The following is a 24,566-nucleotide window of genomic DNA, read 5'->3' as shown; positions in this document are numbered from 1 at the left end:
AATGGAGGGCTATGTCTCAGGAGCAGAGCCTGCTGTACTGTGAACCCAGTAGTTCCTGAGTACTGGCCTGCATAAAGGGACATGCGCCAGAATGTAGATCTGTGCACTACTTCATCGAGAAAGCCTCATGGGAAGCAGGGAGGCAAGGTAGTGTGCAGTGTGCTTCATGATGTGGTTGATTTAAATACAGTGCAAACGCCCTATCTCTTTCTGGGAACAAGCGGTGTGCCCAGCCACCTGCCGTCAGACCACAGTGTAAGTAACACCTGTGTAGCGTATGCCCAGGAGAGAGGTGTTACCTGTGTTCCATGACGTCTGGCATGTGTGTCTGTCCAGCATTACAGCCCATTATAGGGTTAACATTAGGAGACAACACTGATGTTTCCTTCCTCTTCCTACTTGCACATAGGTGATTTTACTCGTGGATTTTCCTGAACATTCTTGATTTTGTTTAATTTTTTTTTAATTAAGGGGATCTACTAAATGCATAACTACTCTTTCTATTTTTGTAAGGCTTCTGGTACAATTTATAAGAATATCCTTTATCAGATCATTTGTTACAGTTCAGTTTAGACAATAGAGTTACTGTATCTATATATCAGTTCATTGCAAAATTGAATGTCATCTATTTTACTGATGTATCAGTAACTCTCAGTTCTGCTTAATCTTAACTTCCAGGTCTTAAGACTGAGTTTGTTCCCTGACGCGTGTTGGTGTTGTAACAGCAAAATCTGTAGGTCCATCTTTCAGTAAGAATCCTCTGTTCCTATATGAGTATAAATGATGTACCTTCGGGGTATCTCACAGAGGCTACGATTGTGTTCCCTCTTAGAATTACAGAGGACCATGTGATTCAGCACGGGCTGGTCGTGGATGGGCCCAGCCTGTCTCTTGCACTCAGGGAGCACGAGAAGCTCTTTATGGACGTTTGCAGAAGCTGCTCAGCTGTGCTGTGCTGTCGCATGGCACCACTGCAGAAAGCAAAGGTGTGTCTGAGTCTCAGTAAGTTCCAGAAAGATGCTCAGATCTAAAATGATTCCTTAAAGATAACACCTTACCTTGTTCTGTTTGGTGGTGTGCAGTATGTGAATCTAGCAGCTTACAGAATTTAACCACGTACATTAGAACGTTGGAATCTTCAGAGTAAACACTAAGGTTTTGTCTGTTCGTAATGACCTACAAAAACCTGTGATAGGCAGCACTTTGTGATTTTACTGAGACACAATTTCGACTGCAATACTGTGGTTACAGAAGTTAGTTACTGAGCTCGTGAGGGAGGGACCCTAGAAGACATCATTCATCTGCACCTTCAGCTGACTGTTGATCTCTGCTTATTCCTGCATCTTCATGAATCCATTATTCTGCCTCCTTGTTAAAATGGCTACCAGGTGATAAACAGAACTTTAGTAAATTGTCGAGAAGCTAATTAACTTGTGATACAGGGCTATAAAAACAGGAAATGATGAAATTTCAACTAACTACGTTTTAAATGAAAGCCTAAAACATTTTTTGTAACTCCACATTTGGAATTTGAGGTCTTAGGCTATATCCTTCACAAGTAACCCCTTCAAATACACATCTAAACATGTAGATCTAATAAATTAGACTTTTTTTTTTTTTGGCTTCATGGAATTTTATGCCTGTGTTATCATAATTCATGGACCTCATCCTATGGAGACTACAACCAGTGAGCAGATGTAGCTACTGCACAGGTTAGGAGGAGTGAACCCACGCGTTCAGTGTTTTTAACTCACTGGAGAGAGATGTTGTATGTGTACCTGAATACCCCTCACCCCTGTACCTCTCTCCCTGCAAACACTCACACTGCTCTCTTCTTATGCTGTATTTTGTTTGAGTGTATTTGTTAAAATCTAAATTACTAATAGAATTAAAAACTCAAATATTTGAGTTTTGTGATTTCCCCACTATATAGTGAGTGAGCTTTTTTTTTTTGTAATAATTTTTATTGTCCTTTAAGTGAAAGTTTACAAATCAAGTCAGTCTCTCACACAAAAACCCATACACAACTTGCTACGTACTCCCAAGTACTCTCCCCTCAGTGAGACAGCCCGCCCCCTCCTTCCACTCTCTCTTTTCGTGACCATTTTGCCAGCTTCTAAGCCCCTCTACCCTTGCATCTCCGCTCCAGGCAGGAGATGCCAACATTGTCTCAAGTGTCCACCCAAACCAAGTAGCTCACTCCTCACTAGCATCCCTCTCCAACCCATTGTCCAGTTCAATCCATGTCTGACAAGCTGGCTTCGGGGATGGTTCCTGCAGTGGGCCAACAGAAGGTCTGGGGGCCATGATCAATGGGGTCCTTCCAGTCTCAGTCAGACCATTAAGTCTGGTCTTTTTATGAGAATTTGGGGTCTGCATCCCACTGTTCTCCTGCTCCCTCAGGGTTTCTCTGTTGTGTTCCCTGTCAGGGCAGTCATCAGTTGTGGCTGGGCACCATCTTGTCCTTCTGGTCTCAGGATGAGGTAGTCTCTGGTTCATGTAGCCCTTTCTGTCTCTTGGGCTCATTATTATCATGTGTTCTTGGTGTTCTTCATTCTCCTTTGATCCAGGTGGGTTGAGACTCATTGATGCATCTTAGATGGCCACTTGCTAGCGTTTAAGACCCCGGACGCCACTCTTCAAAGTGGGATGCAGAATGTTTTCTTAGTATATTATATTATGCCAGTTGACTTAGATGTCGCCTGAAACCATGGTCCCCAAACCCCTGCCCCTGCTTCTCTGACCTTTGAAGCATTCAGTTTATTCAGGAAACTGCTTTGCTTTGGTTTAGTCCAGTTGTGCTGACCTCCACTGTGTTGAGTGTTGGAATGAGCATTTTTTTTTTAATGGGCAAGAGCAAGGAGATATTTATTATAAACAATTTGTAAGCCTAAGTTAAAAAATTCTGCTATTATGGACCCTCCATTGTAACATAAAAGTAGCTTCACATAAAGAACTTTTTGTTCCAATGGTATATTAGCTAAAATGACAATATTCTGGTTATTTAACTTTGTAGAAAAAGTGGCTGAAGAATACAGTCTAAATAAACTAGCCATAGAAATAGATGAGGCCTGCAGAACTGCAGTATTTTTTCACCCAGTTACACAAAGATTGCTTTGACATGAGACATAACCGTGCAGGGGCTGTTAGAGTAGATTTTTACTGCTCTGCTTCTCTGACCCAGCACAACGTTAAACCAACCGATTGGTTTTGGGTCATGAGGTTCCCGTTCTATGTTCCATAAAGGTGTAAATGGAAGGTGAAAGGATATTATGGCTAGTGATCACACATTACATATTTGTATCAGGTTTTATATTTCACTTCAACCCTAGAAAAGTATTACATGAAAGGATTTCGAGAGAGGAACTGAAAAGATGCCTTTCCAGGCTCTGATTTCATCATGACTGACACACTTTTATTCTTCCTCTAAGAACTGAAATTCTCACCAAAGACACAGGAACATAAGATCCCAAAAGACAAAAAGGGCCACATAAGCCAGAGACTCCATCAGCCCGAGACCAGAAGGATTAGATGGTGCCTGGCTACTACCAATGACTGCCTTGACAGGGAACACAACAGAGAATCCCTTATGGAGCAAGAGAAAAGTGGGATGCAGAACTCAAATTCTAGTAAAAAGACCAGACTTAATGGTCTGACTGAAACTGGAGGGACCCCAGAGGTCATGGCCCCCAGACTCTGTTAGCCCAAAACTGAAACCAGTCCCGAAGCTAACTCTTCAGACAAAGATTAGACTGGACTATAAGACAGAAAATGATGCTGGTGAGGAGTGAGCTTCTTGGCTCAAGTAGATACATGAGACTAAGTGGGCGGCTCCTGTCTGGAGGTGAGCTGAGAAGGCCGAGGGGGATAGGAGCTGGCTGAGTGGACATAGGAGATACAGGGTAGAGAGAAGGAGTGTGCTATCACATTGTAGGGAGAGCAACTAGGGTCACATAACAATGTGTGTATAAATTTTTGTATGAGAAACTGACTTGAATTGTAAACTTTCACTTAAAGCACAATTTAAAAAAAAGAATAAAAAATAATCATCTTTAAAAAAAAAAAAACTAATTCTCTCCTAACATAGTCATCTATAGAAAGAAAAGCTAGTGAAAACAAAAAGTTTCCAACCTATTCAAAAATATTTGACAGTGTTCTTTATTCCCATTAATTTGACTACTTTGTAAAAGAACAGATGAGAGGCTCAGGCTCAGGAAGTGACTTGCCCAGAGGAGCCACAAGATGGTAGTTGAGACATCTTAGATGTCTTAGACTCCAAACAAAGCAGGCTTTCAATGTCTTAAACTCCAAAGCACACGCCCTTTCTTCTTCACTGAGCTATATATTTTAATCTATTTACTAAATCTATTTACTATCACATATTTAATCGAATATTATGTTTCCCTGGATGTTAGTCTACACAAACGTATGTTTAATTTAAAAACAGGTCTTAACTTCAGATCTTTGTAATCTTATTCTAAGATTGGCTAAGTAATTTTTTTTTAAGATGCAATAGGTCCAGATATCCAAATGTTTTATAATTGGTCCTCCAGAAATATAAATGTATGGCCAAAGAAAAAGTCTTTAAAGATATTTACTTTGATCTTTTTAAAATATGATTTATGGTCTGACAAGGTGATTTTCAAACTGCCACTCTTGACACTGAATCTTGGTGTTTTGCTGCTAAATCAAGTAATTTGACCTTATCACACTGATCCAAAAAAAAAAGTTTGATTTGATTCATTTAGTACACCATTACTTAAACATAAGAATCAGTCTTCTTACAAAACCAAGAAATATGTATTTAATATTGCTTTTGTCAATACTTAAAAATAACTCAGATAAAGTTCTGGCCTCTCTAAAATATACAGAGTATATACCCCCCTTTTAAAGACACAGACCTCCTTGAAAATCTTATTTTAAAAAAAAGCTATGTATCCTCCTCCCAGCAAAGCAGCTGTAGTCTCTGTGTCTTTGTGTTAAGATGTTGGCACCAAATATGCAAAACTCCTGAGAGAATATTTGGTAAATAAGAAACTTGAAAAATGGAAATAAAATTTCATTGTGACCTGGCCAGCTGCTGTTTTTTCCCCTGCTGCTTTTCACAGTGATGCTGTCTCCTGAAGACAACGTGACTGGGAGCTTCCTCAGAGCTCACCCAGCCCTCCCCCGTGTAATCATTCATTAGGGCCTGCAGAACTAAGATTGCTTCACATTCACAAAATGTTCTTTTTTGATGGATTAGAACTGCTGACCTTTTGGTTAGCAGACGTCGCTCTTAATCACTATGCCACCAGGGTTTCCAAGGCTTTTGTAGTAAAAGGTTCAGTTTTTGAAAGTTAATAGTGTTTTGCTTACTGTTAAAATAATAAAATACAAAGAATATATTCTCAGTTTTGATAATAACTACTATATGTTAAATACTTGCTCTGTGCTAAGCATTTTGTTTGCATTGTTTCAGTTAATTTGAACAACAAGCAACTGCTAAGACATATATATTTATCTGCAGTATCCCAATAAGGGAAATAAAGTTAGAGACCTTAAATATATGAGCCAAAGCCAATTGTGGCTAATCAGTAAATTGCAGAACTGTGTTTTGAACCCAGATTCGCCGACTCTAAAACCCTGCCTTATTACAAAACAGTTGTCTTTCCTGTTTCGAGTGAAAAGAACAATTTCTTGAGAAAGATCATTTTTCCTGACAAAGTTTGATTGAATGCAGTTATTTTACACAAATAAATGCTTTTTAAAAATTTAAGCTGTAAATAAAAAGATTCTTGCTCCCTATTATAAACTCAAAGATAATCTGCAAATTGTAGTAGAGGCGTCCCTCAAAAAACGAGCCCCATCGACAAATATTATCTAATATTAAGCATTTCTCTTTTATTGTTCTACTGTTCTCACTAGTCATTTCAGATAAAAGACTTTATACAAATACAAGAACTTTGAAATTGCATCATAATGAACTAATTAATTGTATGTCTTTCAGGTAATACGGCTGATAAAAATCTCACCTGAGAAACCTATAACGTTGGCTGTTGGCGACGGTGCTAATGACGTAAGCATGATACAAGAAGCACACGTCGGCATAGGTGATTGAGTTTTCCTCCTGAATTCATAGCTGATATAAATATTAGGTGGTCCTGAATCTTCCTTGTGTGGATTAAAGTGCAACATCAGATGTGTGAATTAAACCAAATGCAACATGATACTGTATCACCACCACCTGTCCCCATCAGAAGCCTATGTATAATTAAGCCCACTTTAAGATGTTGTATTTCCTAATTTTGAAGGAAATAAATACCACATTAGTGAATGTTAGCTTTGCAAGTTCATAATAAAAATAACTTTATTTTTATATGCCATTTCGTACCTCTTAAAATGCTCTCACACATTATACAATGTTAAGTTGATATTTCCTGTGTTATTATGCATAACAAAATTTTAAGTGTGTGCCTATGGACCTAGCAATCATGCTTCCAGGAGTTTCTTCTAATAATTTAACATGTTCATATAGATGTATATTATAAACAGTGTCCATAATGTATTTAGTGGCAAAAGCAAGTTACAAAACAAATAACTCCATTTTTGCACACATCTGTATACATATTAAATATGCACACACACGTGCATAAACACATATAAAATAGGTAGAAAAGAAAAAGTCTAAAAGAATATAGACCAAAAACCGTGGGTTTTTTCCTAGGTGTCAGGATTATAGGTAATTTTCTTTATATATATTTTTGGTACATTTTGGTCCTTTTATGACAAAAATTAAAAATTTTAACTTAGAAAAATAATTTTTGAAAGCTGCTTTCAGATTGAAAAACTAAACTTGCCAGTAACTCTTTTGAATTGCAAAGGCTTATTATAACCTAAAAAAAAAAAAGTGCTCATTTTTCAGATAAAATTATGTACTGACTTCGAAAGATGTTGTATACTTTTCTTTAAAAAAGCACACTTTGACTTATGCATGAAAGTTTTAAAGCAGTTAAACCTGCTCATTTTTTGTCAGGTTCAGATTATTCAATCTTAGTATTTTTTATATTCGTGGGAAATAGTGATGTTCAACTGTTTTATAGAGCATTCTGTTCATCAGGAGTCTCTATTAACCACAGCTTTGTGCTTCTCAGTGTAATGTATTGATGTACCTGCTAGATCCCGAAGTTCTGATGTCAATTTTATATTAATTGTATTTTGTTATATCCTAATTCTTTGATAATTGTTTTTAACAATTGCTGCATGGGGCCCTGGTGGCACAGTGGTTGAGAGCTAGAGCTGCTAACTAGAAAAGCTGGCAGTTCAAATCCGCCAGCTGCTCCTTGGAAATGCTATGTGGGGCAGTTCTATCCTGTCCTGTAGGGTCTCTATGAGTCAGAATCGACTCAACGGCAGCAGATTTGGTTTTTGGATATGCTGTATAGAAGCCTTGGTGGTCCAGTGGTTAAGTGCTTGGCTGCTGACTAAAAGGTTGGCAGTTCAAAACCACCAGCCACTCTGTGGGAGAAAGATGTGGCAGTCTGCTTCCGTAAAGGTATATAGCCTTGGAAACTTTACAAGGCAGTTCTATTCTGTCCTGTAGGGTCACTACAAATCAGAATGTACTCGATGGCAATGGGTTTGGTTTGGTTTGTTTTGTTTTGTTTTTTGGTAGATGCTGTGTAGTAGGATTTAGTGTTCTTAAATCGAGGTTCAACAGTTGTTATCTAAAATACTTGCAGTTATATCATGAACATTACACTACAGTTCTCAGTAAACTTGCCTTTGTTCCTGTTATTACAGGAATCATGGGTAAAGAAGGAAGACAAGCTGCCAGAAACAGCGACTATGCGATAGCTAGATTTAAATTCCTCTCCAGACTGCTTTTGGTCCACGGTCATTTTTACTATATTAGAATAGCAACCCTTGTACAGTATTTTTTTTATAAGGTGAGTTTCATGAAGGTATTTTAGAAACAATTACTGTTGTAATAATTTGATATTTCAATTCTAGAAACATTATTACCACGTAAATTTTTCTTTAGTTTCTATAAGGGAAACAATAACAGCTTATGGAATATGTTTGATTATTTTGCCCTGATATATATCACCAGAAAGCAGATCAGTGGTTACTTGGCACCGAGGGTGGAGGTGATAGAACTGACTGGAAAGGAACACAAGAAAGCCTTGTGAGGTGACAGGAAGGTTGTCTAATTGGCGGTGGTGGTGGTTACACAGGTATATAAATGTGTCAGAATCATGAGAGTACACCCTGAATATCTATACATTTCATTCTGTGCAAATTAGAATGCAGTAAAGTCGATTGCTTGTAAAGTCATTTTGTCCCAAGCCAGTAATAAGTTTTAATTTAACAGAGATTCTTAACTGTTTTCTGCCTTTGGCAGTCTAGTGATAACCTACGAACCCCTTCTCAGTAAGGGGGTTTTATGTGCAGAAAATACATAGCTTACTAGGATGCTAATTATGTTCAAATTCTTCTCTGTCCCTGGACTCTTTGGAAGAACGCAGGCATCTTTGGAACCCATGTTAAGACCAGAGTACCCTGTATTGCATACACTCCTCTAGTTCAGTAATAGCTACAAGCCAGTGAAAGAGCACAGGCAGACTGTATGTGGCTGACAGGTGATGGTGGCGGTTTTCTTCTAGCTTAGTATCTAGCTTTTACGTGTAACATGAGTATGTTCAGATGGGAAGGTGTCTTGTTACTTCCATGTATTCTGTGTTTTAAATGTTTTTGCATTTTTAAGCTATTAGTAGCCTTAAGGTTTAATTAAATCTTACTTTTATTGTACTGTATGTGAAAAGAATAATAGTTGGGAGGCTTTAAATCCAAAATGATGTATTGCTTGGCAATGACAGAAGTGAAGAATATTTTCATCCTGGTATTCACACTGCTGCTCAAAGTGATTTTAGACGTTTTTTAATAAAATGGAAACCCTCCTTTCCCATTTTATGTGGACACGTCCCTACGGGCAGCTGCTGTACTTATCAACTGTGATTGTGTTTCTGGATTCTTGAATAGCCACTGGCTTCAATAAAAAGTTTTCATTTTTATTTATTTAGATTATTGCTTTACAAAAAAGAAACATGAAGACTTTAAAATCAGTATGGTGATTTCTTTTTTTTAGAAATTTCTCTTTCAAACCTAAATATTTTAATTATTTCCCATTTAACCTTGTTTTTCAGAATGTGTGCTTTATCACACCCCAGTTTTTATATCAGTTCTACTGTTTGTTTTCTCAGCAGGTAAGTAAATAGAAGCTTGTGTTTTGTCCTTTCAGAATGAGCTCTGTTTGGTTTTTTATAGACACTTGGAGGGACTTTTTCCATTTTTCTTAGTCCTGCAGGTAGCTGGACAAAACTTTTCTGATTAGTTTATTTCATCAGTACAATATTCATGCTATTTATTTATTCGGGATTTCAGCTGGGGTAAGTGTTGATACTGAAATACATCTTAATTCTGGATGCCTTTTAAAAAATATTCTTTCAAGCTTACAAGGGAATTTTGATAACTTGGTTCAACTTCCTGTGATATTTCTTTCTCTAGAATCCTTATCAAGCCAGGCCAGATAGCTTCTGGAGGAATGCCTCAGCATTGACTTTTAATTCTAACTCACAGAATTTTTATTAAGTCCAGCAATGACATGGGCTACATCTCACAAGCTAGCTCTAAATAATTGAAAGGGGCCACCTGGAGTGCTGTATTGACAAGGATTGTGAAGACACAGGCTATGAGGGAAAATGCTGTAATTGATTAGCAGTGGTTGTAATGGGCACAGGATGGGTACATAGTTGCCATTCCTGCTCCACTCTGTCTTACTTTAGAGATAAGAAAATTGAAATCCAGAGATTAAGTTAACTTGGCCAAGAAGACCACATGGTGAAATTAACATGTAAACCATGACATGAACCCATTGGTTCTGACTAGATGGGCACTCTTTTTACATACCACACTGCACATCTCAAATTGATGAAGACATGGGTTCTAATTTGTTGAAAAACACAGGAGTTTAATTGCTTTAGGTTTTTCATGAGTTGTTTTTGTCCTTGGTCTGTTTTTTCCTCTGTTTACAATCTGTGACACTAAATCCCCAATATCTGCTTGGGCATTGATTTTCAGTAACAGCATTTGCTTACCTGGATGAAGTAAAGAAACCTGTAAGAGCGTGTGACCAGGGACCTAACCTATCTCAATGAGGTTTTTCAGGGTCATTGCCATGTAATTTGGGAGACAGTATTAATAACAACAAGAAGAGTTTGTGAAGCAGTTAGTACCAACAGTAGTACAGATAACTATTTAGAGGAGGCAGCTGGCGTCAGGGACTTGGGCCATTGTGGGAAAGTTGGTGGAAGAGTAGAGTCCTGCTCAGTGCCTCAGAGGGAGTGCAGGACTCAGGTGTGGAGACAAAGCCACGGAAGCAAAACTGCATGCAGCATACCAGGGGGAATAGTCAGAAGCCTAAGACGCGTGTGGGAGAGTTACGCAGAGACTAAATTGTGGAGAGTCTTGAAATGCAGATCCAATTTACTGTAATTACAACAACATTTTACCTAGCCAAATATTCCAGTTCCCACAACCAATGTAAATCTAGGAACATTATATATTTACATCTATATAAAACACAAACTGGAATTATTAAAATGGATTTTGGTGTAAATTAAAAAGAAAAAAACTAATTTTGTGCTTCTTTTTTAATATCCTTTTGATGACATGCAGAAGCTGTACATAATTTAAAATCTCAATATGCCTACCACTTCCTCTTCCTAGACACTGTATGACAGCGTGTACCTGACCTTGTACAACATCTGTTTCACTTCCCTACCTATTCTGATACATAGTCTTTTGGAACAGCATGTAGACCCTCACGTATTACAGAGCAAACCTGCTCTCTACCGGTGAGTATTTTCCAGTATTATGGAGCGTCCATGGCATTTCTGATTGCAGATAATATGTTCAACAGGTGTTAATTTTTAAAAGTACCAAAACATAAGCAAATATATTAGTTTTCAGTAGTATCTTGGTGATGAACACTTTACTATGGAAACTAGCTGGTCTTGTGGAACACCCAGGAGAAGATCTGAATCATTTTTCCAGTGTTTTTAAGAATGAACCCTTTTATCCTGGGAACGCACTGAGCAGTTTTGTCATTCGTCCTTCCCGTTTACCGTTTCAAACCAGGAACACTTCCTTCGTGTGTACTGAAGAAGTTGTTTAGTCATTGGTAGCCTCTGGCGTTCCTACATAAATTAGTTCATGTGCTAGTATTGCCGAATTTATGAACGGTAAGCAGTGCAAAAGGAGCCCTTGTGGCGCAGTGGTTAACCACTCAGCTACTAACCAAAAGATGGGTGGTTTGAACCCACCAGCCACTCCAGGAGAAAGATGAGGCAGTCTGCTTCTGTAAAGATTCTACGAGGCAGTCTGCTTCTGTAAAGATTCTACGAGGCAGTTCTGTTCTGTCCTGTAGGGTCCCTATGAGTCAGAATTGACTCAACGACAACGGGTTAATCAGTGCAGAGTTCAGGGTTGAGGACAGTAATTTCAGTCCCAGATCCCCTAAGTTACTCCTGCGTCCCCAGACCAGGTAATCATTTTCTGTGAGGTGGCACCTGTTCCTCAGGACCAGCTTATGGTCCCCGTTACCCTGACTTACGCTCCTATGGGAGGTCCAGTTTCCCAGAAGTGCCGATAGCTTACTTTGACCATGGTTGGCACAGCCTGACTCTCATTTCCGTGCTAGGTGTTGGTGGGGGTGAAGTGGATTAGGAGCCTCAGTGCTAAACGTAACTCAGGCGACTTCCCTAAAGAGAGACCATGATTAGAGTGACTGGAGTTTATAGAAGAAAATAGATAAACCAGTGTTCATAATCAAATTAAAATGTCAGGGCTTTATTCTGCTTCTTTATTAAATGAGAAAATGTATCTCAGTATATTATGTGAACTCTAAGCTACTACACAGATGTACGATATTATTATAAGCAGTGGTTTGTAATATTTTCAATTAAAAATCCATCTTTTTGAAATTATCAAATTGTAGTAATTGTTCAGTACATAAATAGTAAATATGAGTCTTAATGTGTTCCTTTCTCTTTTCTTTTTTTTAATTTACAGAGACATAAGTAAAAACCGCCATCTAAGCATTAAAACATTTCTTTATTGGACCACCCTGGGTTTCAGCCATGCCTTCATTTTCTTTTTTGGCTCGTATTTTCTATTAGGGAACGATATATCTCTGCTGGGAAATGGCCAGGTAAGATGTATAGTTTTTTTTTTAATGTTTACTAGTATTTTTTTGTTTTGTTTTTAATAACTTTCTGTCATAGAAAATAAAAGTAAAATTTGATTTAAATTCTAAAATTGCAGATATTAAACTAAAATGCAATTATAAAAAGTTTTTTTTTAAACTTAAAATTTCACACAAGTAGAAGTTAAAACAGAAAGGCAACCCAATGTAATCGTAATATGAAACTCAAGTTACTACAGTTTGCTTCAGAATTAACTCCCACAAGGATATGCCCATGCTTCTGATTGCCATTCATCCCAGGGCCCTATTTTAATGATAAAACCAAAAACCCACTGCTGTTGAGTCAGTTCCAACTCACAGTAACCCCATAGGGTTTCCAGAATCAGACTGCCACATCCTTCTCCTGCGGAGCTGCTGGTGGTTTTGAACCTCTAATTTAGTGCTCAGAGCCCTGGTGGCACAGTGGTTGAGAGCTCAGCTGCTAACCAAAAGGTCGGCAATTCAAATCCATCGGCCACTCCTTGGAAACCCTATGGGGCCCTGGTGGTGCAGTGGTTAAAAGCTCAGCTGCTAACTGAAAGGTTGGCAGTTCAAATCCACCAGCTACTCTTTGGAAACCCTATGGAGCAGCTCTACTCTATCCTACAGGGTTGCCATGAGTTGGTATCAAGTAGACGGCAATGGGTTTGGTCTTTTGTTTTGTCACGATGCTAAGTATTTTACAATAATCTTCATTAATCCTCACAGTAATCATGTTAGGTACTACTACCCCCATTTTTCAGATGAGGGAAGAGATTTAGTGTTTGTTTTTAATTGTATGAATTCTTTTTTTTACATTAGGAAATGCTAGCATACTCTTGAGTGCACACTATGGTTGTAAGGATGTCCTAAGTTACTGGTTAGTATGGCCACTTCTTTGAGATGTGAAACTAGGACAGAATGCTACACAGTACATTGGTTGTTATACTGTATCCTAACTGGAATGCTTCTGTCCGGAGCCTCTGGACAGAATGAGGTCTCTTTCTGGCTTAGCTAGATGGTTAGAGAGAAGGAAATGACAGCAGTGGTACTGTGGTGGACTGGAATTGCTGGTCACCTTTAATTTACCTTTTCCGTCAGCAATATTTAAATATTGCGAAGTATGTTCGCAGACACAGAGATTCAAGCCTTGCCATCAGGACGATATAAAGCTTTATCTGTTCAACAAATTTTTATTGAGGGCAAAGTGTTCCCGTGTACTATACTAGGCTCAGAAACCCTGGCGCCATAGTGGTTAAGAGCTCAGCTGCTAACCAAAAAGTCAGCAATTCAAATCCACCAGGCGCTCCTGGTAAACTCTATGAGGCAGCTCTACTCTGTCCTGTATGGTCGCTATGAGTCGGAATTGACTCAACAGCGGTGGGTTTTACTCATATATATATATATATATATATACATATACATACACAGACACACACATATACACATACACACTAGGCCCTGGGCCTATGAGGGTAACCAGCACACCTGGTCATGGAGCTGTGCAGGAAGCAGTCAAGTAAACTAATAACATTGTGCAAGAACAAAGAAGGAAATGGGTTTCGGTTGTAGAGACACCTTATCCACGCAGGTCCCTTTAGGGTGTAGGGTGGAAACATAACTGTTAATGCCAGATCACTTTTGAGGACACAAACATGCATCTAGTTCATGAAGCCTAGGGGTATGTATGGCACTGCCCAAACAGTAACTGCCTCTTACTGAGTTTTTTCTCTGTACCAGGGTATATTACATGCATTAGCTTATTAAACCATCATAACCACCCAGTGTGAGGAATATATTATTACTGTTTTGCATATTAAAAAATTAATGTCAGAGATGTTAAGACACTTACCTAAGGTCACACAGGAAATAAATTACAAGAGTAGAATTCAAACTAAGATCTGCATGACTTTAAAGCCTGTGAGCTTAATCACAGCCCTAAATCCCTGAGAAATAAGCAGCACCTTGGTACCTTTCTGTACAGAATTGCCTCCTGTGTAAGGAGCATCAAACAAATAAGGATATGACTTGAATGGGCCCACTTCCACCTGAAACATTGGGTAGAACTGTGCAGAATGAAGGGGGGGAAGGATTTAGAAGAAGGAAAAAGTCATTGGATGAAAAGGAGATTAAAGAGACCTTTTTTTGCTAGTTATTACTGTTTTCTGATTTTGAAAGTAATACGTGCCCATTGTGGTAAATTTCGTATTAAAAAAAAAACAAACCCAGTGCCGTCAAGTCGATTCTGACTCATAGCAACCCTATAGGACAGAGTGGAACTGCCCCATAGAGTTCCCAAGGAGTGCCTGGTGGATTCGAATGGCTGACCCTTTGGTTAGCAGCTGTAGCACTTAACCACTACACCACCAGGGTTTCCAAATTTGGTATATACATGAAAAATTACAAAGTAAATAAATCACCTGTTGTCACTCTACCAAGATGTAATTACATCTAACATTTTAACATGTCCTTCCATTCTTTATTTTTTGCTAATTTTATTAACTTCATTATTTTTTATTCCCTTTTATTCTAAACATTATAGCCTAAATGATCGTGTATGTTATTAAAAATGTTGAGGGAGATGAGTGGGTAGAGGGCGTTAAAAGCTGGCAAAATGGACACAAAAAGAGAGTGGAGGGAGGCTGTCTTATTGGGGGAGAGCAATTGGGAGTGTGTAGCAAGATGTATATAACTTTTTGTGTGAGAGACTGACTTGATTTGTAAACTTTCACTTAAAACACAATAAAAATTTTTAAAAAGTGTTCAAAAATATTTTTATGTCAATATACTGTTGAATATCATAATTTAAGTATTTCCTGAATTTGATAATTTCTAATTTTTAGTAACTTTTTAGAAAATCAAATCTTGAACATGCTTCATACCAAAAAAAACTTTTTTTCTAATTATTAACTTCTTTACCCCTTTCGTAAAGAAGTCTACCAGCTCTACTCAGAAATTAATCTACCACTAGATTTAAACCACCAATTAATGAATATCAGTTTACCACTAGCAATTAATCTAGCAGTAGCGTTAAACCCCTACCACCACCACCACCAGGCACAAGGGACGAGCAGCACACATGGAATCAGTGAGAGCTGGGATGACATCCAAGCACCTGTATGTATCATCTGAGTGATCTGAGTTGTTTGACTTCCTTAAGCCTCAGTCCCCTTACCTGCAAAATGAGGGATACGATCCCTCCCTTGTAGGTTTGCTGTGAGGATTAAATGACATACTACGTCGCACAGTGGTTAAGAGCTCAGCTGCGGACCAAAAGGTCGGCAGTTCAAACCCCCCAGCCACTCCTTGGAAACCCTAAGGGTCAGTTCTACTCTGTCCTACAGGGTCGCCATGAGTCGGAATCGACTCGACGACGATGGTAAAGCGCTAAATTAGTGCCTAGCATAGAGAAGTACTCAGTAAGTCTTAGCAGTGTTAGTTACTGTTTTTACTATCGAAATCATTACTATATCAAAGACCTCATCCTACCCGGTCCCACCTCATCTACTCCCAAAAACTGCTTTAAAGTCTCCTTGCTGACTCTCCCAGGACATGATGTGCTTGGTTCCAGGGAAATTCAGGGAATGTGAAGATTCTACCCCAGTGTTTTTGTGTAAGGGCCTAGTAGTATCATGAATATTATAGGTGTTAATTTTCAGCAAGTATTTTTCAGTGGTCACTCTTATTCTTAATTTCTCTTTAGCTTAGGAAAGAACGAATCATTCTTCATATATGCCTCTGAAATCTTTTTCAGTAGTTTTGGGGAGTGTGTATGACGTATCTGAGTGTCTGTGTGTGTGTGTTTCTAAAACTGCTTTCCTACAGGTAGATCGATCTTTGCCTTCAGAGCCCCACAGAGAAGACACTCCTTCACTGCCACTCCTCAGTGCTGGTCACCTTTCCATTGGCAACACTTCAGTATTGCAAAATATGTTTGGGAAGAAAGAAAATTTGCAATGGAGGACAAAAAGAGGATTGAACTATTAGTTGATTTTTAACTCTGTGTCTCTTCTAGATAGCAGGAGAGTTAAACTCAATATAAAATGTGTTGCTTTGCCTGTGCAGGCCTAAGAGTTACAGTATCTGAAATCTGACTTCTAGTTGAGACCTGGGACTTGTCTTACCATACAGGAATATCTTCTTACCATAAACATTTGTCAGGAAGCCACAGATTAGTAATTCAGTGAATCTTTTCATTTTATTTCTTTAAGTTAAAAATGAACTTATTAAAAACTTTAAAATCTGTCATTTGACAGAATCGACATTTTTTGACTTGGTGTTTTTAAACGGGGTTTTTTGGAATACAACAGGTTTATAATTAAGCTTGATAGTTGTAGGTTTTTACTTTCATACTATGGCAAGTTTTTAAGCAAATTAATCCATAAAGAAGAGCACAATCATTATTTCTTTTGTATTAATAGAATTTTGCACTGGCAAAAGATAAAATTATTTTATAAAATATTTGTTAGAGATCTTGATGTAATTTTAAAATTTGTTTTAAGTTCCCCCAAGAATTATATATCATCTAGAAAAATGGACATTCATGAACTCATTTAAAAATAAGTAAAAAGCTAAATAATTGGGAGGTAAGCACCAACGAAGCGTGTTTAAGTACACTACTCAGGAAAGGAAACCCAAAATCCACCTTGCTCCTAAGGAAGATACTGCATAACTAGCCTCCAGTCAGGATCCAGAAAAACCAGCTACTGAGGGCGAGGCAAAGTGCACTGTTAGCACTCCCAGGCCTAGGCCCTGGTGCTGCAGAGCACTGTCCCCATAGCCCAGAAGGAGGAGACTGATCCCCCTCTACAGCTGAAATCTTTCCACTTAGACAGACCCAATGGTTTTCAGTATTTCTGGATCACTTCTAGAGATGATGAAAGCAGGAAAATAAACAATATGACTTACTTTTTCCCCTTCTTCCAACAAACATTTTTTCCCTCTTAATATAACTGCCCTCAAGGAATTTTTTTTTTTTAATGTGTTTTAGGTGAAAGTTTACAGTGGAAATCAGTTTTACATTTCAAAAATTTATACACAGATTGTTTTGTGACATTGGTTGCAATCCCCACAATGTGTCAGCACTCTCTTTCCACGCTGGGTTCCTTGTGTCCATTCATCCAATTTTCCTGTCCCTTCCTGCCTTCTCATCCTTGCTCTTGGGCAGGTGTCGCCCATTTGGTCTTGGATGTGTGATTGAACTAAGAAGCACGTTCTTCACGTGTGTCATTGTTTGTTTTATAGGCCTGTCTAATCTTTGGTTGAAAGGCAAACTTCGGAAGTAGCTTTAGTTCTGTGCCCAGGGGCCATAGTCCCAGAAGTTCCTCTGGTCTCTGTCAGACCATTAAGTCCGGTCTTTTTTGTGTGTGAATTTGAACTTCTGTTCTACATTTTTTTCCCCGCTCTGTCAGGGACCCTCTATTGTGATCCCTGTCAGTATGGTTGATGATGATAGCCAGGTACCATCTAGTTCTTCTGAGCTCAGGCTGGTGGAGGCCACGGTTCATGTGGTCCATTAGTCCTTTGGAGTAACATTTTCCTTGTGTCTTTGATTTTCTTCATTCTCCTTTGCTGTGAACGTCATGGGACCCATAGATGTATCTTAGATGGTGTTCACTGACAATAAAAAAAAAAGATTTTTTTTTTTTTTAGCTACTATTTTTTGATTGCTTATTAGGTATCAGACAGCCTGTACTTTTGATACATCCTAATTTTTTTTTTAATTAATTCTTACAGAAACCTATGAGGTTTGTCTCCATTTTGCAGATGAGGAAAATCAGATAGAGAGGTTATTGAGTATATGCTAGTTTTTACAAATAATTCTGTAATTTAAAAAGCAGCCTTTTAAATAATTTTTAAACCAATGCTAAAAATTATGACTACTTCAAAAGTAAATTTATATAAGCTTTTGTTTGTGTTTTTGTCTGTGAAAATAAAATCCTGACATGCTTTTGGAATTCTACATTTTTCATAAACTTCAGTAAAGCTTTGGCTTTAAAGCCCAGTGGAATACTTCGTGACTGGCATTAACTGCATTTTTTATATGGAATCCTTCGATGAGTAATTCCACTGGGCTGTGGTCTTTCCTTTCAGGTGCTAGTTCTGTTATTTCTTGTTCTGTTTATGCTGTATTCAGAAATACAGTGGCAAGTGAATTGCTCCAACTCCTGGCTGCAGTGGTTTCAGAAAATTGTTCTGATTGGATAGGTTTTTGTTATAAATTTTGCTGTGTGACAGGGATAAAGCAATCACTAACCACTATGTCATTCTAACATACACATACCAAATCAGTGTCACACAAGTCTAAACCCACCTTTGGGTTTCTGGTCCGATAATATCCAAAGCATCACTGCGTATAATAATAATGATCATAATAATAATGCTTTTTGGTCTTTCTTTTCGTATACTCTGAGGTTTACTAAAATAGTTGCGGGTTTCAAATGTAACTGGCTTAAATAATGCAACGGATTTTTAGTAGAGAAATGAACCGACTTTTTGCCTCGTATCTGATTTACTGTATCGACACGTAACGCAGTAATGGCTGATTCTGTTTAGATGTTTGGAAACTGGACATTTGGCACTCTGGTCTTCACAGTCATGGTGATCACAGTCACAGTGAAGGTATGCAACGAAATCAGAAATATGAACGAATTCTGTGTTTGCATTAGTAGTAAATTTTCTTTACTTCTTTGACCATAGATACTTCTTTTTCCTCTTCCAGTAATAAATAATTTCACGAATTGCTATTTTAGTAATTCATATTCATCAAAAAATGCTTTTTTAAGTTCATTATTTTGGGAAGCCTCAGCTGATTTTTATGGCCAAACCAAGGTATATTTCTCTGTGTATAGTGCAAGACAGTACAATTTGTTTTAGGCCATGGAGTTGAGAATAATCATGTGAAATTTCAGTGCTTCTGCCTCAAAGAAGAGAAATACTATAAGCTTGAAATTATTCAGTTTCATACTAGGCTGCTTTCATTAATGTTTATTTTCTGAGGGACTCTACCGTGGCACTCTAAATCACTTGTAATTAATATTTTTCATTCTTGAGTTTTATCTAAAAGGCTAAAGTAAAGTCATTGCTTTATATGTCTAAGGATTTTTTTAATGTTTCTCTTTTTAGATGGCTTTGGAAACTCACTACTGGACCTGGATCAATCACCTTGTGACCTGGGGGTCTATTATATTTTATTTTGTGTTTTCCTTGTTTTATGGGGGGATTCTTTGGTGAGTGATTATTTTGTATTTTAATTACATTGATTTAGCAATAATAAAAATGTATTGTGATAGATCATTATTATAAATAAAATGTACTCAGAATAGTTTTGAGACCCTGTTCTGTTAATAAATTCACTTTTTTCAGCTGATCTTACTGATATAGAGAAAGAAACCAACATTTATTGAATACTTACTACATCCTAGGTGTATTACTTAAGGTATTACATTCATTTATCACAATATCTCTGTCTCCATTTTTTCCTTGTGGAAATGAAGCCCCAAGGGTACTAGCAAAGTCAGGATTTAAACCCCAGATTACCCTACTCCACAGTTAACTCTCTTTACACTAGCATTCTACTTCTGAATTATTTACTGATGTGTGTGATCTAAGAAGTCACACAGAACCATTCAGCTTTGATGTATGAGTTGACTTCTCCCTCAAAGGTAGTTTGCTTCATCCTCATTGGAAGAATCAGATACACAGCCACCCATCACTTACTAGAGACCCTTCTTCAAGGGTCTCTAGTAAGTGATGGGCAAGTCAAGTCTCTCCTTTGTAGAATTTATCTTACATTTGCTTGCTGTGCGTTTGATCCGTATATCAGGCAAAAAACTTGAAATTAGGCACCAAAAAAAAAAAAAAAAACTTGAATCAACCGAACATTAACTTCCATTTAAGATCATAAGATAACACTTACAAATGCCGTTTGATTTGTTTTGAATCCTCTATTTCTCTGTGTCTTTCTGTATTTTCATGTATTCTTGTGAAAAGTTATATATAAAAACACAAACAAGATTCTCAGCGTTAACTACTACTATAAACCCATTGCCGTCAAGTTGATTTCGACTCGTAACAATCCTATAGGACAGAGTAGAACCACCCCATAGGGTTTCCAAGGAGCAGCTGGTAGATTCGAACTGCTGACCTTTTGGTTAGCAGCCAAGCTCTTAACCACTGTACCACCAGGGCTCCAAGCAACTACTATGTAGAACGAGTATTTGTGATTGTGTTGATTTTAAAAGATGTTCTTTGAAAAAACCTCTGAGTAGAGCTTTTCAACCTAAGATGTGAGTAATCAGTCTTTTAGTTGCTCAGCAGAAATACTGTTACATATTTTTTTCTGGCTTTTCTCAGTCTCTTAAGGCTGTATTACTACATTACTGTATTATTATGTTACTGTATTTACTGCACACTCTTACCAATGTCCTACCACTAAGATAGAATTATCTAGTCATCTACCTGATACTGTCCCAATAACAAAGACTATAGTTGTCAGTGAAAGTAATTAAATCAGATTATATTTTTAACAAAGTCCATATTGTCTCATTAGTTATTCAACTAATTATACTGATTTCAAATTTTTAACGTTTTCATGGGGTATTCTTATATTTCTTTCAAATATAGTGGGTTTACATGACATCTTGGCGTAAGCCTTTCATTTTCCGCTTTGATTAAGCCCACATTTTTTCTTGGCAGGCCATTTTCGGGGTCCCAGAATATGTACTTTGTATTTATTCAGCTCCTGTCAAGTGGTTCTGCTTGGTTTGGCATAATCCTTATGGTTGTGACGTGTCTATTTCTTGATATTGTTAAGAAAGTGCTTGGCCGACAGCTCCATCCTACAAGTACTGAAAAGGCACAGGTAACCACTTTGTATATACAATTCCTTTTTAAATTCAGAATCTTTCACAATGAATAGCTGTCATTATAATTTGCTTATATCAGAAAATATGAAATTATCCATTCCTGTGTCTAGTATTTTGCCATATAAATTGTTAAATATATTTTAAGTTGTTTTCTTATTGTTTCTATTAATTTTATGACTACTGATAAATTTTAATTTTCAAAACATTCATCTTAATAAAACTCCAGATATTGAAATATAAAACTATCGCGTTATATCCAGATAATATTAAATATGTTTTAGATAATTTTATCATAGCATTCCATCAGATATATATAGTTGGGCTATCCATGTCTTTAAAAACATTGGAATTTGAGTAGTATTTTTTTCCATTTATATAATTTTCAATAGAGGAGTATAAGTTCTTTGGCTTAATTTTTATAGGATGGATTTTTATAAAATATATTCTCAAGTATTAATAAATGTTAAATAGCAAATATTTAGCAGTATGTTGCATAGTGCTTAAAAATTTGGTCTTTGGGGCCTGACAGATCTCTCTGCCACTTTAACTGTATGACTCTGAATCTCAGTTTTCTCATTAGTAAAAATATGTTAGAAGTAACTATTTCGTATGAAAGAATGTTCAAACGCATAATAGGTACTCCAGAAATGCTAGCTATTTAGCTGAATGTACCCTTTTTGTGTATTTTACTTTACAGGAGCTAGAAAAAAAAAACTATCTTAATTTGTTCTATTAACTGTACCACAGCCTTGAGTATGTTCTCTGAGGAATATATTCTAATCAGCTCTCACACCTAGTAACGGCTGAGTTTATTATTGCTTAGTTCTGCCTAGGTTGAGATTTTTTCAGGATAATGTGTGCTACATACCAAGTAAATTTTGTTTAAATTTTAGAAATTTAGTTGTATGTTCATGCCACAATTAGGACAACTGCTCACTATTTTGTGGTTTTGATGAGGCTTCCTAAATGGTGCGTTAGTTTTCTTATCAGTTGATACTATCAGCAACGTTTCTTTAGCGTATATTTGCTTTCGTAACTCCATCCTAGCAAATACGTGTGCTAACACCACCGAGGCAGCATCGCCTCCTCTGAAGCCTGACAGACTTGAATCCAATGCGGTTTTTACCATTTGTGAGATGTACGTGCTTGATCAGGTCATTTCTCTATGCCTCAATTTCCTCCTCAGTAAAACCAGAATAATAATTCCTACTGTATGTGATTGTTAGAGATACTGAATGTATTAAGTACCCACCATGGAGCCTGTACATTGTGGGTCCTCAGTAAAACAGTTCTCATAAGGAGGAGAGGAGGATGAGGATGTTGCTGTGTTGTGGTCTCCAGATGAGTTGCAAAATTGGCATAATCTGATTGTGCCGTATGCCTCTGCAGCAGGCATTCCTACAGACCCTTCCACTCTGCATGCACTGTATGTATCAGGAAGCCTTAGTACTCCTAATCTTCAGAGACAGATATTTGTAGTACAAGTACTGTTTTTAGTTCGTTGCCTCTCATGCTTTTTCTGGTCCTTTGTGGAGGGCACATTTGTATCCTCCTCTCGGCCTGTATAAAGTTATATTTCACGAAATACATGAATAACTTCACTTCGACTTAATTTTTTATAAAAGTCACTAATCCGGTTTATTTATGTTTATACTTGGAAACTCTACACTAGGCATTTACAAGTGTATGGTATATTTCATAGAGATTTCTTAATGGTATAAAAAATGATGTTATTTCTTGTCATCTTTTCTATAGCTTGTTTTTAAAGAATTATAGGGGAAATATTTGGGGTCTTAAGATGGACCCTTAGTCAAGAGCAATGTTAAAACTGCTTTTATATATATTTTGGTTCTTTTACCATAGGTTAAAATTGATTAAAAATGGAAGGTACAATAAATCAGCCGTGCATGTGTGCCTCACCAAATTCATTTTAAATGACGTGACTAGGTGTTCTAGTGTCATCTGCGCCAAGAAGGGACGGTCCACTTGGGGATCTTCTGACCTGCCGTTTCACTTCTCCTGAGACAGTATATGGTCATTTGAATCCACGTGTGGCATTATTTCTTTGCTGTAATCTTTATCATTCCAGCATTACATCACCACCTCTGATTTCAAATGATGGAGAAATAGAAAGTTGTTCGGCTACTTCGTTTTGTTTACCAAAAGTAGCAAGGAAAACCACGATCAGCGTTATTCTGAGCTTTGTTTTCCATCAGAAAAACAACGTGGTGTTAAGAGTGAATAAGTTCTTTTAATGGCAAAGCTGTGAACTCAATGTGTCTGTCATGTGTATAACATGTGTGATATTTCCGACCCATAGCAACAGATGTCTTTACAAAGCTTGTCCTGTGTCTGCCTCTTGGCTGATGAATAAGCTCACTGACCTGTTGTATGTCCATCCCTTTTCTGTCCACTTATAGATGTACTCCAACACAGTCGCTTTAAGTGACGACTTCATCGCACTGCAGCCACTGTCCAGGGCAAGGAGTCAGCTGAGCAGACTTAGGTAGAGTAGGAGGGGAGGACCTCATGAACTCTTCTGCATGCTGAAGGTCAACTGTGCACAGCAGAGATGAGCAGACGCATGAGTCACTGGGATTGGGACATTTCCGCCAGCTCAGCCCTGTCCCAGGCTAATTTGACCTTTGTTAATACGTATGTTAAAACCTAGCAAATATACCCATTTCTGCTTTAAGAAAATTCAGATGAAAACGCAGCACAATGACAGGACAGAGATCTGTCCTTGTTTTTTATATATATATATTTACACCGTAACTACCTTTTCTAGTACGATTCCAATGCCTCTGCTTGTCCTATTATTCACATTTAAGAATGCTCTTGCATGTTGAATAACTAAAGCTACGGAAATCCATCATAGAATATGAAGTTTTAAGTTGTACTTACTTGGAAGTGAGAGTTGCCCGTTTTTTATCTTGCCTTAAATCTGTTATATATTCATGTGCGTATTTGTGTTTGTGCACCGTAGCGGCTGCTGAAGTGTTTCATACCCACGCTACTGTTTGGTGCATCTACAAACTGAACAATATATTTTGTGTGTCTTATTCATGCTTTTATCTCACAGACAGATCCATTCTGTCAGTTTCCACCAAAAAAAAAAAAACTACCTAGCAGTAGTCTAGAGATGTGTTTTGGTAGAAGGGAATGAAAGCTTAGATCCTACAACTTTTGATATTAAGATACCAAAACTATATGTTAAATTTAATTCCACCCTGGTTCACAGAGAAAGAGTACTATGACCAAAAAAAAATTTTTTTTTTTTTCCTTTTGGCACTGTTCCTTGTCTTGCCCTGTCAGTGACTTGTAGATTCTTACCAAGTATATATTTTTTTTAATTTTGTTATTCTAAGGTTTTTTGTATGTCTACATTCACTTGACGATATGAAGGCTTTGACAAAGCACTGCTGAAATAGCCTCTT

At 37.5% G+C, this 24,566-nt stretch overlaps 1 protein-coding gene across 3 annotated transcripts in view; it reads left to right on the top strand.

Annotated features, from left to right (window-relative positions):
- ATP11B (ATPase phospholipid transporting 11B (putative)) overlaps nt 1-24,566 on the top strand; it is a 108,123-nt gene that overhangs the window by 70,009 nt on the left and 13,548 nt on the right. For 2 of the 3 annotated variants that reach the window (XM_049881622.1, XM_049881630.1), the window contains 9 exons: nt 833-986; nt 5,990-6,092; nt 7,783-7,928; nt 9,186-9,245; nt 10,768-10,895; nt 12,112-12,250; nt 18,818-18,883; nt 19,388-19,491; nt 20,960-21,125. In XM_049881622.1, the coding sequence (XP_049737579.1) occupies nt 833-986; nt 5,990-6,092; nt 7,783-7,928; nt 9,186-9,245; nt 10,768-10,895; nt 12,112-12,250; nt 18,818-18,883; nt 19,388-19,491; nt 20,960-21,125 (1,066 nt within the window). Of the gene's footprint in view, nt 1-832; nt 987-5,989; nt 6,093-7,782; nt 7,929-9,185; nt 9,246-10,767; nt 10,896-12,111; nt 12,251-18,817; nt 18,884-19,387; nt 19,492-20,959; nt 21,126-23,549; nt 23,636-24,566 lie in introns of all 3 variants that reach the window. The other variant, XM_049881624.1, reaches the window with a different exon arrangement.

Source organism: Elephas maximus, chromosome 1 (assembly GCF_024166365.1).
Source record: "Elephas maximus indicus isolate mEleMax1 chromosome 1, mEleMax1 primary haplotype, whole genome shotgun sequence".
NCBI classification, from domain to species: domain Eukaryota; kingdom Metazoa; phylum Chordata; class Mammalia; order Proboscidea; family Elephantidae; genus Elephas; species Elephas maximus.
The sequence above is the reverse complement of the archived record's forward strand: the minus strand, read 5'-3'. Positions and strand labels throughout refer to the sequence as shown.